Source organism: Gracilinanus agilis, chromosome 2, assembly GCF_016433145.1.
Source record: "Gracilinanus agilis isolate LMUSP501 chromosome 2, AgileGrace, whole genome shotgun sequence".
NCBI classification, from domain to species: domain Eukaryota; kingdom Metazoa; phylum Chordata; class Mammalia; order Didelphimorphia; family Didelphidae; genus Gracilinanus; species Gracilinanus agilis.
Genome location: NC_058131.1, coordinates 237253239 through 237267812, shown reverse-complemented (window position 1 = coordinate 237267812; position 14574 = coordinate 237253239). Strand labels below are relative to the sequence as shown.

Below are 14574 nucleotides of genomic sequence, written 5' to 3'. Positions count from 1 at the left end.
TGTAACTGTGGTATGGGCAGAGGGCTCAGAAGTAACATATGGGGGCAGCTAGGTGACACAATAGAGTGTAAAGCTTGGATTTGGGAGGACCTGGGTTCAAATCTGACCTCAGATGCTTCCTAGCTGTGTGACCTTGGGTAAGTCCCTTAACTCCCATTACTCAGCCCTTTACCTTCTGCCTTAGATTTGTTACTAAGACAGAAAGCAAGGGTTAAAAAAAAAGAAGTAAGGCTTGGGCAAGACAGAATAAGTGTGCTAGGCTAGTGAGGAGAGCCAGGACTGGTAATAGTGGAGGTCAGGGAATAATAGGGGTTTAAAGCAGTGAGGTGAGGGCAGAGACCTTTTAGAATGTACATGGACCTTGGAGTATATCATCAAGAGTCAATTGGAAAATGGTCGATAGTGTGATAGATGGGGAGCCAGCCTTGGAGTCAAGACAATCTGAGTTCTAGTCTAGTGTCTGTTGAGTGCTGGCTGTGTAGATTATCTAACTTCTTGGTGCCCCAGGTGAACTTTAAGATTCTAAATTGCAGAACATTTGAGGAGATTAAATCACAGGTTAAATCCTGCCTTCCCCTTTTCCCCTTTCTCCTCTAAAATAATCTATTTGGGAGTTAATTGGACAGGAGAGGCAGAAGAGGGAAAATGGCTTCACAACATACTAGTCCATGTTTTATTCCCTTGATTTTGAGAGAGGGAGTTCCTTCCCTTGGCTCTGGACCCCCAAGGGCCTCTTGCCTCATCCTATTCATGACTTCTCTCATTCTCTGACAAAGGTCCTTCTGTTTGGGTTTTGTTTCCTCATCTATAAAATGATCTCTAGGTTTCCCTCCAGTTAAAAAAATTCTATGCATTAAAACAAGCCCTTTCTTGGCCACCCCAACCTCTCTGGTATATTTCCCATTCTTCTTCCCTCCCCTACCTCTCACTTTCTCTCCCTTCTCCCCCTTCCCCAGACTCATCACCCTATGCCTATAACTCCCAAACAGGCTTCTTACTGTCTCTGAATAGAAGATGAAATCTTTATAGCTGGTCTCTGCCAAGGCACTGCTGTGCAAGATACTGCCTAGCCACATGCATACCCGGAGCTGGGCTGCCATTATCCCCTTCTCCTCTTGGTCCTTCAGGAAGGTCTTTGGCATTTCTTCTTTGGAGTACTGAGCCAGAGATAAGATCCTTCTCAGAGGAGGCAAAAAGCAAGAGTCTAACATCTGGGATGAAGCTAGTTTTCTCCTCTCCTAATGGCTTATGAACCTGGCCCATCCTTACCCCAAGCCACTGGAATTTAGGGATGCTAACTTGAAGGCAGCCTGCAGAGCTCTCCATGGAATATGGTCAGTTGGGTAATTGCCTCACCCGGGACTTTACACATATTTACACATACCAAAGTGCAATGGGAAACCAGGCAAATGGACAGCTGGTGGAGGGGAAGCAGGTGGAGCTCTACCTGTCTGGGCTTGAAAACCCCTAAATCCTGACCACTTCCTATTCATAGAATCAGCCTGTAGTCACCACTGCCCTTTACATTGGGGCTCATTGCCTAGTCTCCTCCTCTTCCTCCACAGGCACCATGATATCTTTTTGTGACTTTCTGCCTTGCCTGTGTACCCATCTTAATGGTCATTTTTTTTAAAAATAAAAATTCGACACCTTTTATAGTCCTCCTATATCCCTTCTTCTTACTCTTCCCAGAGAGCAACCTTATGTTATTTTTTTTAAAGAGGAAAATATGCTCCCCCCAACACAAAACCACCAGTATACAATAGTTAGCATTTATACAGCACTTTAAGGTTTGTAAGGCCCTTTGCAAATATTAACTCATTTTGTCCTTGCAACATCCATGGAAGATAGGTACTATTATTATTCCTATTTTTCTTGATAGGGAAACTGAAACAGATAATTTAAGAGACTTGACAAGGATTATAGAGCTAATAAATGCCTGAGGTTGGATTTGAACCTAGGTCTTTCTGACTAGGTCCAGTTGGCTACCTAGCTGCCTCCTTTAAAAAAAAAACACACAAAACCTCTAAAAATATAGTGATAAGAGAACTGAGTGTAAATTGAAACACATTTTTTCACTTTATTTCAAAAAAACCCTACCTTCTGCCTTAGAATCAATATTGATTCTAAGGCAGAAGAGTGGTAAGGGTTAGGCAATGGGGGTTAAGTGACTTGCCCAGGGTCACACAGCTAGGAAGTATCTGAGATCAGATTTGAACCTAGAACCTCCCATCTCTGGGCTTGGCTCTCAATCCACTGAGCTACCCAGCTGCTTCCCACCTTATTTTTCTTGGTCCCCACCCCACCCCATAACATGGTTAAGGCAGAAATATGTTTTGCATGACTCATATGTATAATGAGTCTTATATTTCTTGCCTTTTCTTTGGGTGGAGAAAGAGAAGGAGAATTTTGAGCTGAAAAAAAAATATATATATGGAATTTCCACACCCCACATTTCATCTCTGCAAAGGAAAGGGGGAGAAGATATCTTCTATCTCCTCTTTGGGGCGAGGTTTGTTCTTTTTAATTTTGCCACGTTCTTAATATTTATTTTAATCCACTTAAAAACAAACAAACCCTTACTTTCTGTCTAAGTATACTAATACTAAGTATTCAATACTAAGTATTGATTCTAAGGCAGAAGAGCAGTAAGGGTTAGGCAATTGGGGTTAAGGGATTTGCACGGGGTCATACAGCTAGAAAGTAGCTAAGATCACATTTGAACCCAGGACATCCAGTCTCCAGACCTGGCTCTCTCTATCCAGTGAGGTACCTAGCTGCCCCTTAGTCCACTTTTAACTGTCTATAGAAGCAGTAGAATGTAGGGGATAGAGTACTGCTGAGTCATTAAGTTGGAAGTCATTAAGATGTGGGTCCAAATTCTCCTTCCTTGTTCTGCCTACCTCACAGGATTGTCTTGGGCGTCTAAATGAGAGTGAAAGACTGGTATAGCCTCGAGCTGGGAGGTACCTTCTCACCTGCATGAAGAGGGTCTGTGCCTTCCCACAGAACTTGCCGCAATAGAAGGGCCCAGACTTGGAGAACAGGATGGTATGGACGGGTACCCGAGCGTAGGCAATGCGCTGCCCTTTACACAGGAGCCAGATCACCACATCAGGGATGCTCGACTGAGGCTGATGTGGGGAGATGAGAAGGAGTACAGGAGTAAGAAATTAACAGAGAGGAATTGGGGGAAATGTATGAGGAACTGGGAGAAGCCCAAGCTTTTTCCTCAGGGCCTTTTCCTCAGGCTGGGTTGCCTGTATCCCCATCATCTAACACAATGTCTGACATATGGAAGATAACTTAATAAATGAAGCATATCCTACCACCACTAGGCTAGGCCTTTTCCCCAAAGAAATCAAAGAAAGAGGAAAGGGATCTAAGAACACTTACAAGAATATTTATGACAGTGAAATGTTGGAAACTAAAGGGGTGTCCTATTGGGCAAAAGCTAAACAAATTGAGGTATATGAATGTAATGGAGTGTTATTGTGCCTCAAGTAATAACGGAACGGCCAATTTCAGAGGAAACCAGGAATAAACTTTAGGAGCTGATTCAGAAGATAATGAACACTATAAGAATAATCAGTAACAGAAGTGGCTCAGTGGTTGGAGAGCCAGGCCTAGAGACAGGAGGGCCTGAGTTCAAATCTGGCCTCAGACACTTCCTAGCTGTGTGACCCTGGGCAAGTCACTTAACCCCCATTGCCTAGCCCTTACTGATCTTCTGCCTTAGAACCAATACACAGTATTGACTCCAAGATGGAAGGTAAGGGTTTAAAAAAGAGAAAGGAAGAATAACCAATAACAATGATACCATTAAAGAGAAAGAGAATTTTGAAAGACTTTAGATCTCTGATGAAATGCAGTGATAAATTCCAAGTCCAAAAGAGGAAAGATGAAACATGTCACTTACCTTCCAATAGACAGATTATATACTTGAAATGTAGAACATACTCATATTTTTGGACATAGCTATTAAGGGAATTTGTTTTACTAAACTCTGTATTGAGGGTTTTGTTTTTCTTTTTAAAATTTGATCAGTGTAATAGGAAGTAAAAGAAGTAGCAGATTAATACATCAGAGGACCTGGGTTCAAATTCCAGTGCATCTGCTTTGTCTCTTTGGGCATTCATTTTCCTTCCCTGGACTCGGTTTCCTCATGTAAAATGAAGGGGTTGGATTAGACATCTTCTAATGCCACTTGTAACTCCATCTATGATCCCTGATCTTATGAAATTCTTGTTGAATGAATGAATGTACCTCTTTTTTTTAACTCTTGCCTTTAAATAATTTTTTAAAAAATTACCATCTGTCTTGGAATCAATACTATGTGTTGGTTCTAAGGCAGAAGAGCGATAAGGGCTAGGCAATGGGGATGAAGTGACTTTCCCAGGGTCACACAGCTAGGAAGTGTCTGAGACCACATTTGAACCCAGGACCTCCCATCTCTGGACCTGGCTAACTCTTATCTTCTGATTGTAGAATTGATAATATGAATTGGTTCCAAAGCAGAACAATGGTAAGGGATCAATGGTACGGACTAGGCAGTGGAAGTTAAGTGACTTGCTCAGGGTTACATAGCTAAAAAGTATCTGAAGCCAAGTTTGAACCCAGGTCCTCCCAGCTTTAGACCTGGCTCTCAAACTACTGAGCCACCAGCTGCCTCTGAATGTACCTCTTCTTAAGGACTCATATGAGAAAAGAAAGGGCCTTGTGGTATTATTGTGGGGCCTAGCAGGCAACTCCTCCATCTTCCTCCAGAGAATGAGGGTGAAATAGCACTTGTCCTACCTCTGCTAGCACACCATTGAGCCGATACAACCAGTTCTCAGCTGTGGGCACCATCTCCATGACCTCATGTGTGCTCTTCTTGGCTTCATAGTCCAGTTCTGAAAGGACCTTGTGTCGAAGTTTCAATAAATTCTTGTCCAAGATTGTGATAAAAGTGGATTCTTTACTCATTTTAGGCAGAGGCCTCCTGGGGTAGCGACAGGGGTAGAGAGAAGCTACTACTACTGCCTGTCACTTAACATCCACACTCATCCATCCTTTCCCTCTCCCCTACACGCACAAACCTCTTCCACAAAAGTTGGGTTTATTTATCTTTGGATCACACAACCTGATTTTTAAAACACTCTGAATCATATATAAATCTTTTGCTATGAGGGATTTAAACATTTTTTTTTTAAACCCTTGTACTTCGGTGTATTGTCTCATAGGTGGAAGAGTGGTAAGGGTGGGCAATGGGGGTCAAGTGACTTGCCCAGGGTCACACAGCTGGGAAGTGGCTGAGGCCGGGTTTGAACCTAGGACCTCCTGTCTCTAGGCCTGACTCTCACTCCACTGAGCTACCCAGCTGCCCCCAACTTAAACATTTTTAAAAATCTAGAATTAAGAAAAATTCCTCTAATAAATTTATTGTTTATTTTATTTTATTTTTTTAGATCCTTAACTTCTGTGTATTGACTCCTAGGTGGAAGAGTGGTAAGGGTAGGCAATGGGGGTCAAGTGACTTGCCCAGGGTCACACAGCTGGGAAGTGTCTGAGGCCAGATTTGAACCCAGGACCTCCCGTCTCTAGGCCTGACTCTCAATCCACTGAGCTACCCAGTTGCCCCCCTGTTTATTTTTTAACATTATTTTTTTTTGAATTCTGAATTTTCTCCCTCCATCTAATCCCTCTCCCACTCACTGAGAAGACAAACAATTTGTTATCAATTGTAAGTGTGAAATCATGTAAAACACATTTTGGGAAGAACTTTAGTGCCCATCCAGTTCAATCCACTCGTTTAATAGGCGAGGAAAATGAGCCCAAGGTAACATAGGCAGAAAGAGCCAGAATCAGAATTTAAACCCAGGCTCTCTGAAGTCAGCTTTACCATGTTGTCTCCTACCTGCCCTGGCCTTACTTAAAAGCTCCATTCATTTATATGCTGAAGAGCTTTCCTTCTCCTTAATAAAATGAACCCCTCTACCCTTGCCATCCTCTTCTGCCTTCTCTAACAGACTGTTCCTTGTTATCATCCTTTTTCCTGTCCTAATAGTCAGTCTCTCTATTCTTTAGTTCCTTTGGAGTTGTTTATAAATGTGCTTGTCAATACTGCAAGTGGACAAAAAGAAACAATTCAGATATCATGCATCCAACAGTCAGGATTGCACAGGACTTAGCAGCTTCTACATTAAAGGATCAGAGTGCTTGGAATATGATAGTCCAGAAGGCAAAACAGGTAGGTTTACAATCACCTACTCAGCAAGACTGATTATATCATAAAAGTGATCATTTAATGAAATAAAGGATTTCTAAGAATTCATGATGAAAAGACCAGACCTGAAAAGAAAATATGATGTTCAAAAAGGACTCAAGAGAAGCATAAAATGGTAAGCAGGAAAGAGAAAATGTAAGGGAATCAGTAAGGTCAAAGTATTTACATTGCTATATGGGAAGATGATACTTGTAACTCTTAAGAATTATATCATTATTAGGATACTTAGAAAGAGCATACACAGACAAAGTAACTATGATGACAAGATATCCAGAAAAAAAATCAAGGAGTGAAAAAGAGGATTGAATTGAGAAAAGAGGGAAGGGAGAGGTAGAGTGAGGTAAATTCTTACCTGAAGAGGTATGAAAAAGCTATTAAAATGGAGGGGAGGGGGCACAGCTGGGTGGCTCAGTAGATTGAGAACAAGGCCTAGAGATGAGAGGTCCTGGGTTCAAATCTGAATTCAGGTCCTTCCTAGCTATATGACTCTGGGCAAGGTACTTAACCCCCATTGCTTAGCCCTTAACCATTCTTCTGCCTTAGAACCAATAAACAGTATTGATTCTAAGGCAGTAGGTAAGGATTTAAAAAAATGAGAGTAGGATGAGGGTGAGAATGGGCAATGCAAAACCTTATTCTTAGTATTTGGCTCAGAGAGGGAATAAACATCCATTTTTACAGTAACACAGTTGGGTTAGAAACCTCTTACCTTATAGGGAAGTAGGAGGGGAATAAGAACATAGGAGGGGGCTAAAAAAAGGGAGGAGATTTAGGGGAGGCAGTATTTAGAAGCAAAACACCTGTGAGGAGGGACAGAGTGAAAAGAGAAAGAGCAGGAACAAAAAAGGAAAACAGGATGGAGAGGAACATACAGTACGAGATGTAAAATGAATAATTTTGATTATATTAAATTAAAACTAATTAATTATATTTAAAAAACTAAACCAATGAAACCAAGATTAGAAGGGAAACAACAAACTGGGGAAAATTTTTTTATAGCAAATTCCTCTGATAAAGGTCTTGTTTCTTAAATATAATCATATTAAGTACTGAGTCAAATGTATAAGAATACAAGTCATTCCCCAATTGACAGATAGTCAAAGGATATGAACGGAGAGTTTTTTAGATGAAAAAAATAAAAGCTATCAATAGTCATATAAAAAAAGTTCTAAATCAATATTGACTAGAGAATTCAAATTAAAACAGCTCTAAGGTACCGCCTCACACTTATCAGATTGGCCAATGTGACAGTAAAGGAAAATAATAAATGTTGGAAGGGGTGAGGCAAAACTGGGCCACTAAAACATTGTTAGTGGAGTTGTGAATTGATCCAATCATTCTGGAGAGCAATTTGGAACTATGTCTAAAGTGCTATAAAACTATGTATACTCTTTGATCCAATAATATCACTACTCCAAAGGGATAAAAAAAAAAAAGGAAAAAAAGATCTATTTGTACAAAATGTTTATAGCAGCTCTTGTGGTGGCAAAGAATTAGAAATTAAAAGGAACCCAGGGAATGGTTGAACAAATTGTGGTATATGATTATGATGGAATACTATTGTGCTCTAAGAAATGATGAGCAGGATGATTTCAGAAGAACCTGGAAAGACATATGGACTGATGCAGAGTGAAGAACAGAACCAGATCATTGTACACAGTAACAGCAATATTGTACTATAATCAACTTTGTGAAAGACCTAGCCATTCTGAGCAATACAATGATCCAAGACAATTCTGAAGGACTTATGACAAAGAATGCTATTTACATCCAGAAAAAGGGCTGATGGAATCTGAATCAGATTGAAGCATACTATTTTTCACTTTATTTGTATGTGTTTTTATTTTATTTGAGTATTCTCTTACAACATGACCAACACGGAAATATATTTGGCAAGATCTTACATGTATAACCCAGATCAACTTGCTTACTATCTCAGGGTGAGAGAGGGAAGAAAAGGAGGGAGACAATTTAGATATTATAATTTAGGAAAACGTATGTAAAATATTGTTTTTACATTTCATCGGGAAAATATTGATTTTTTTAAAATGTGTTTTCTTCAAAACCACAATCGATCCTATTATCTTTTCTAGCTACTTGTCTTTCTCTTCTCTTTTTCTAATGAACCTCTTGAAAAAGTTATTGACACTGGTTGCCTCTACTTTCTCTTCTCTTATTCTCCTCTTCTAGTCTTATTATTCAATTAAAAATGCTCTCTCCAAAGTTAACCAATCATCTCTTATTTGTCACATCTGATGCCTTTTCTTAATTCTCATCTCTCTTGCCATTTCTGCACTTTCTCCTACACACTATTCTCTCTGGGTTTTTGTGACATTGCTCTCTCTTGGTTCTCTCCCTACATAGTTGACTGTTTCTTCTCAGTTTTCTTTTGTGAATCCATCATGTCCCCCACTCCCACCCCTTCACACTGTGAGTGTTCACCAACACTACTTCTCTTTTTTCTCTATATTCTCTCATTTATTGATCTCATCAATTAAGCAAACAATAAACATTTGTTAAGTGCTTACTATATATCAGGAACTGTATTAAGCTCTGAGAATACAAGAAAAGGCAATAGAGAGTACCTGACCTTCAAGGAGCTCACAATCTAATGGGAGAGACAACATGCAAACATTGCAAATAGATGTCTACAAAGTGAGTATAACAGGATAAATGGGAAATAATTAACAGAAAGAAGGCACTGGAATTAAGAGGATCAGGAACGACTTCTTGTAGAATGTGGAATTTTAGTGGAGACTTAAAGGAAGCCAAGGATAAAGTAGTAGAAGTGGAGAAGGGAGCACATTCCAGGCATGGAAGACAGCCAGAGAGAATCCTAGGAGCCAAGAGATGGAGTGTGTTCTTTATGGAACAGCCAGGAGGCCAATGTTACTGGATTGAAGAGTTAATGTGGAGGAAGGTGTAAGAAGACTAGGCAGAAGGGGAGCAGGTTATAAAAGGCTCTGAATGTCAGAATGTTTTGTATTGCTCCTGGAACAAATTTTCCAAGCTTTAATGATCCTCTCTATATAGATGATTCTCAGTTCTATGTATTTAGTCCTAGTCTCTCTCCAGAGCACTAGTTCTAGATCACCAAGTGTCTATTGAACATTTCTTCAAACTGGATGCTCTTTAGGCATCTTAAGCTCAGCGTGTCCAAAACAGAACTCATGACCTTTCCTCCGAAGTCCACCCCTCTTCTGAGGTTCCTTGGTATTGTCAAGGGCACTACCATTCTCAAGGGCAAAACCACTCAGGTGTCATCCTTAATTGCTCACTCTTCTCTCATCCCATACAACCAGGTACCTGCCAAGTCTTGTTTCTTCCTCTACAGAACTTCTTAATTAGGTCCCTTTTTCACAGTTACCACCTTTATCACATATTGAGCAGGTAACTTTTTTTTAACTCTTGCCTTCTGCCTTAGAATAGTTATTAAGTATGTACTTAGTATCCATTAAGTATTGATTCATTTTTTTGCTTGTTAATTTATTTTTTAAAATTTAATTAATTAATTTAGAATATTTTCCCATGGTTATGTGATTCATGTTCTTTCTCTCTCTTCCTCCCTCCCATAGCCAAGGAGCAATTCCACTGGGTTTTACATGTGTCATCGATCAAGACCTATTTCCATATTATTGATGTTTGTAGTAGAGTGATCATTTAGAGTCTACATCCCCAATCATGTCCCCATCGAACCATGTGATCAACCAGTTGTTTTTCTTCTGTGTTTTAAGTATTGATTCTAATGCAGAAGAGCAACAAAGGCAATGGGGGTTAAGTGACTTGCCCAGAGTCACACAACTAGGAAGTACCTGAGGTCAGATTTGAATTTAGGACCTCCCTTCTCCAGATTTGGCTCTCTAACCTCTGAGCCACTTAGCTGCCCTTCTTTCCATTCTTCTTTCATATTACTCCCTGACTTTTGTCTTGCCACTGTGAAAATCTCCAAAAGAGAGAGGCTGACAACTTTGTGCAAATCTGCCTCACCTAAATCCAGCACCCAGTGACCTCATCCTCTTAGAAAAATGAAGGACATATAGTGCAAGGCAATCCATGCACTCTACAATCCATCTATACTGACCTACATGTGATTCCTCAGATATAGTGGAGCTCTCCTCTCTCCATATATTTATACTGTCTGTCTCTCATACCTGGTAACGCTTTAAGGTTCCCTGTTTAGGGGGGGCAGCTAGGTAGCACAGTAAATAGAATGAACTGGGTTCAAATTTGGCCTCAGGCACTTCCTAGTTGTGTGACTTCTGGGGAAGTCACTTAACTCCCATTGCCTAGCCCTTATTGCTCTTCTGTCTTGGAATCAATATTTTGTGGCTACTCAGTAGATATTTAATATCTATTCTAAGACAGAAGGTAAGGGTTTAAAAAATTATCTGCTCTGTAAGTATCTTCTTCATATAGATATTGTCTCTCTCATTAGAAGAAAGATTTTTTAAAAAATTATTTAATTAACTTAGAATATTTTTCGATGGTTTCAAGATTCATGTTCTTTCCCTCCTCTCTTCCTACCCTCCCCCCCATAGCCAACAAGCAATTCCACTGGGTTTTACATGTGTCATCGATCAAGACCTATTAGAAGAAAGATTCTTAAGAGCCGGCACTCTTTGTATCTCCAGTATTTAGCCTAGTGTCTAACATGTAATAAGGGTTTTGTATAAAATTGTTATTTGATTGATTGGCTTGGAATCTGGCCTTTGTTATCTTCAACTCTATCCAGCTCTGGCAAGTTCCTCTTTTTTCCCAAACACACCCCAAACCTTAGCTCCCAATCTCATTCACAACCCAGTCCAACTCCACCTTCTAGATCTTCTCCCAAAGCTCCATCCTTCCAGCTCATTCTCCAACCTACCTGCAGTCTTCCCGTAGCTCCTCCAGCAGTTTCTTCCATAGTCTAGGCAAAGCTGGGTTCTTAGGGTTCTGGATTGACTTCAGGGCCTCCAGGTTGCTTTTCTACCCCAGAGAGAGAGAGAGAGAGAGAGAGAGAGAGAAATGGAGTCAAATCAGTACTAAGCCATTAACAAGCTACCATAGAGCTAGTCTGTCCAAAACATTCTCAGCACATTGTATGTACACAGTAACAGCAACACTGGAAGATGATCATCTGTGAAAACTTGGCTATTCTCCGCAATGCAATGATCTGGGACAATCCTGAAGGACTTATGACAGGAATGCTATCCTCCTCCAGAGGATATCGTCTTTCCCATTAGTGTATCTTAGGTTTTATTTTGGGATTTGGTTATGTATGACTTTGTCCTTACAATGACCAATTGCATGATTATTAAATGTATGTTTTGCATGATTATTAAAAAATGAAAAAAATTTGAATAAACAAACAAACAAAAAAACCCAAAACATTCTCAGCCAGGATCTGGGAATCCTCAGATTCTAAGGAATCCTAGCAAGACCTCAAGCGTTCAGCCCAGGGGGCTCATAAACTATGTATCATAGATCTTCATGGATAGGACCTCTTCCCTTCTCTGTGCTCTCAGCATAGGTGATAGATAATTGTGAAATGCAATTTCTCTTCGGTCAGAGACTATCTTTTTTTGTTTTTGTTTTTGTACTCAGTGTTTGACCCATAGAGGGGTCAATTGCAACAAGGTGGTGCAATGAATAGAACACCAGACCTGGATTCAGGAAGATCTGAAATCAAATCCAGACTTAGACATTAAGTTTGTGATCCTGGGCAAGTCATTTAACCTGTTTGTGCCAATTCCTCATCTGTAAAATGGGAACCCCACTGGAGAAGGAAGTGACAAATGATTAAAGTATCTTTGACAAGAAAACTCCATGGACTTTCATGGGATCTTGGAAGAGTCAGACAGGGCTATGCAACAATAGCACAGGGCTTAATAAATGTTGTTAAATTGAATTGGGCATTAGCTAACATTTATATAGTACTTTAAAGTTTCCAAAATACTTTGTATATATTGTCATAATTGATCCTCACATTAACCTGTGAGGTAGGTACCTACAAGCATTTTTATTCCCATTTTGTAGATGAAAAAACAGGCTCAGTAGGATTAAGTGATTTCAGCATTTTCAGGTAGCTAATAGATTCCAAAGGCAGGATTTGAATCCAGGATTTTCTCCTATCCAAAGCTATCCATTTTCCCAAACACTCTATCTAGAGCCCTCATATATGATGTTCCATGCTTTTGCTCTTACTGTTCCCCATGGCTGGAACACTCACTCTCTGTACCTCCAGCTCTTGAAATCACTTGTTTTCCTCAATAATAAATTTACATGGGTACCCTGAGGTGGCTCAGTGGATAGAGAATCAGGTCTAGAGATAGAGGGTCCTGGGTTCAAATCTGACTTCAGACACTTCCTAGTTGTGTGACCCTGGGCAAATCACTTAACTCCATTGCCTAGTTCTTACTGCTCTTCTGTCTTGAAAATATGTAGTATTGATTCTAAGATAGAAAGTAAGGCTTTAAATTTTTTTTAAGTGTTCATTTCTGCAGAACAACCTTATCTGGTCTCTCATTCCTGTTTAAGGTTTTTGAGTGTTTGCTTTGTAATATACTGCATATACAGCAGATGTGTTATCTTCCTCATTAGAATGTAATCTCCTTCCTAGCTGTGTGACCCTGGGCAAGTCACTTAACCTCCATTGCCTAGACTTTACTGCTCTTCTTTATTGATTCTAAGATGGAAAATGAGGGTTTAAAAAAAAAAAAGAATGTAAGCTTCTCGAGGGCAGACACTGTTTTACTTTTGTCTTTGAATACTCACTGCTTCCATAGCACAGTGCTTGGCCCACAGAAAATAATTTAATAAATGCTTATTGATTGGTAAATTTAACCCAATCTGTTCAGGTAAGAGTAAGTGTTGGGTAGTTCAGTGGATTTAGAGCCAGGCCTAGAGATAAGAGGTCCTAGGTTCAAATCTGGCCTCAGACTCTTCCTAGCTGTGTGACCCTGGGCAAGTCACTTAACCCCCATTGCCTAGCTCTTACCACTCTTTCTGCCTTGGAGCCAATACACAATATTGGTTCCAAGACAGAAGGTAAGGGTTTTCCTTAAAAAAAGAGAGAGAGAGAGAGAGAGAGAGAGAGAGAGAGAGAGAGAGAGAGAGAGAGATAATGGATATAATCTCATTTTCTGACACTTCCTAGCTGTGTGTCTGTGTAGAAGTCATTTGACTTTTCTGAGTCCTAGTTTCCTCGTTTATAAAATGAAGATCATAATTGTGCTTACCTCACTGGATTGTTTTGTGAATCAAATGTACATAAACATACAATGCACATAAAATATTTTAAAACCCCTAAAATGTCACATAAAAATTGTCATTATTATTGTTCTGCTATTCAGAGGGTCAGCTAACAAATTTAGCTCAGAAGCTCCTTGCCATAACTTTTAGTCACAAAGAGATTATTTCTTCTGAAGGGGAAAAAGGCCAGTGATTTGTTTCTACTAGCTTTGCTCTCTTATCTCTCTCATTGACTTCTCTGCCTCCATTCCACACCATGTTTTCTTTTTTTTCTTTTTAATTTTTTAAACTAATTACACATAACAACAACAAATTTCCACATAAGTTTTCCAAAGTTCTATGATCCAAATTGTCTTCCTCCTTCCTTCCCTCCCCACTCCTGGAGGTGGCAAGCCATTTGATCTGGCCATACCATGTTTTCAGACACAGCACTCACCAGCCGGTCCCAGGCTATGCGCAGGATATTGAGGGAGCTCAAACGGTAGCTAATATCCTCCCAGGCAGAAATCAAGGACACTACTGGCTTGTTATCTTTCCAGGGCATATGGTGGTATAAAGTACCTGGGGCACAGAGGAACAGAAATGGAGAAATTCTGCATTAGTACCCCCTCATTGATATTTGCTAATTAAAAGTAGCTCAACTATATTATTTTATTTATATATATACAAATATGTTATATATAAATACTCCACAAGCCTTAAAGTATTATATAAGTGGTACTCATTACTAATAATGACACTAATAATAGAAATAAATTAATTAAATATAAGATAATTATATTTAATAATAATTAAAAAGGTAATTATATTCAATAATAACAACAATAAACAAGAGACAGCTCAGCATAGTAGACAACAAACCAGTCTTGGGGTCAGACACATTCTGGCTAAGTGACCATAGACAAGTGAGTTAGACTCTATGAGCAGATAGTAAACACTGGGCCAAGTGCTTCACAATTATTATCTCATTTGAGACTCACAACAACTCTGTAAGTAGGTGGTATTATCATTCTCATTTCAAAGATGAGGAAACTGAGGTAAATAGTGGTAGATGCTATTATTATCCCCATTTTATA

General features: G+C 39.6%; 1 protein-coding gene across 1 annotated transcript in view; it reads right to left on the bottom strand.

The window, feature by feature from the left end:
- The window catches only part of FER1L5 (fer-1 like family member 5), a 71219-nt gene that overhangs the window by 19504 nt on the left and 37141 nt on the right, over positions 1–14574 (bottom strand). Inside the window, exons 16-19 of the mRNA XM_044659607.1 lie at positions 13935–14059; positions 11133–11233; positions 4798–4984; positions 2979–3134 (exon numbers count right to left, since the gene is read on the bottom strand). Coding sequence (XP_044515542.1) covers positions 2979–3134; positions 4798–4984; positions 11133–11233; positions 13935–14059 — 569 coding nt within the window. The remainder of the gene's footprint in view (positions 1–2978; positions 3135–4797; positions 4985–11132; positions 11234–13934; positions 14060–14574) is intronic.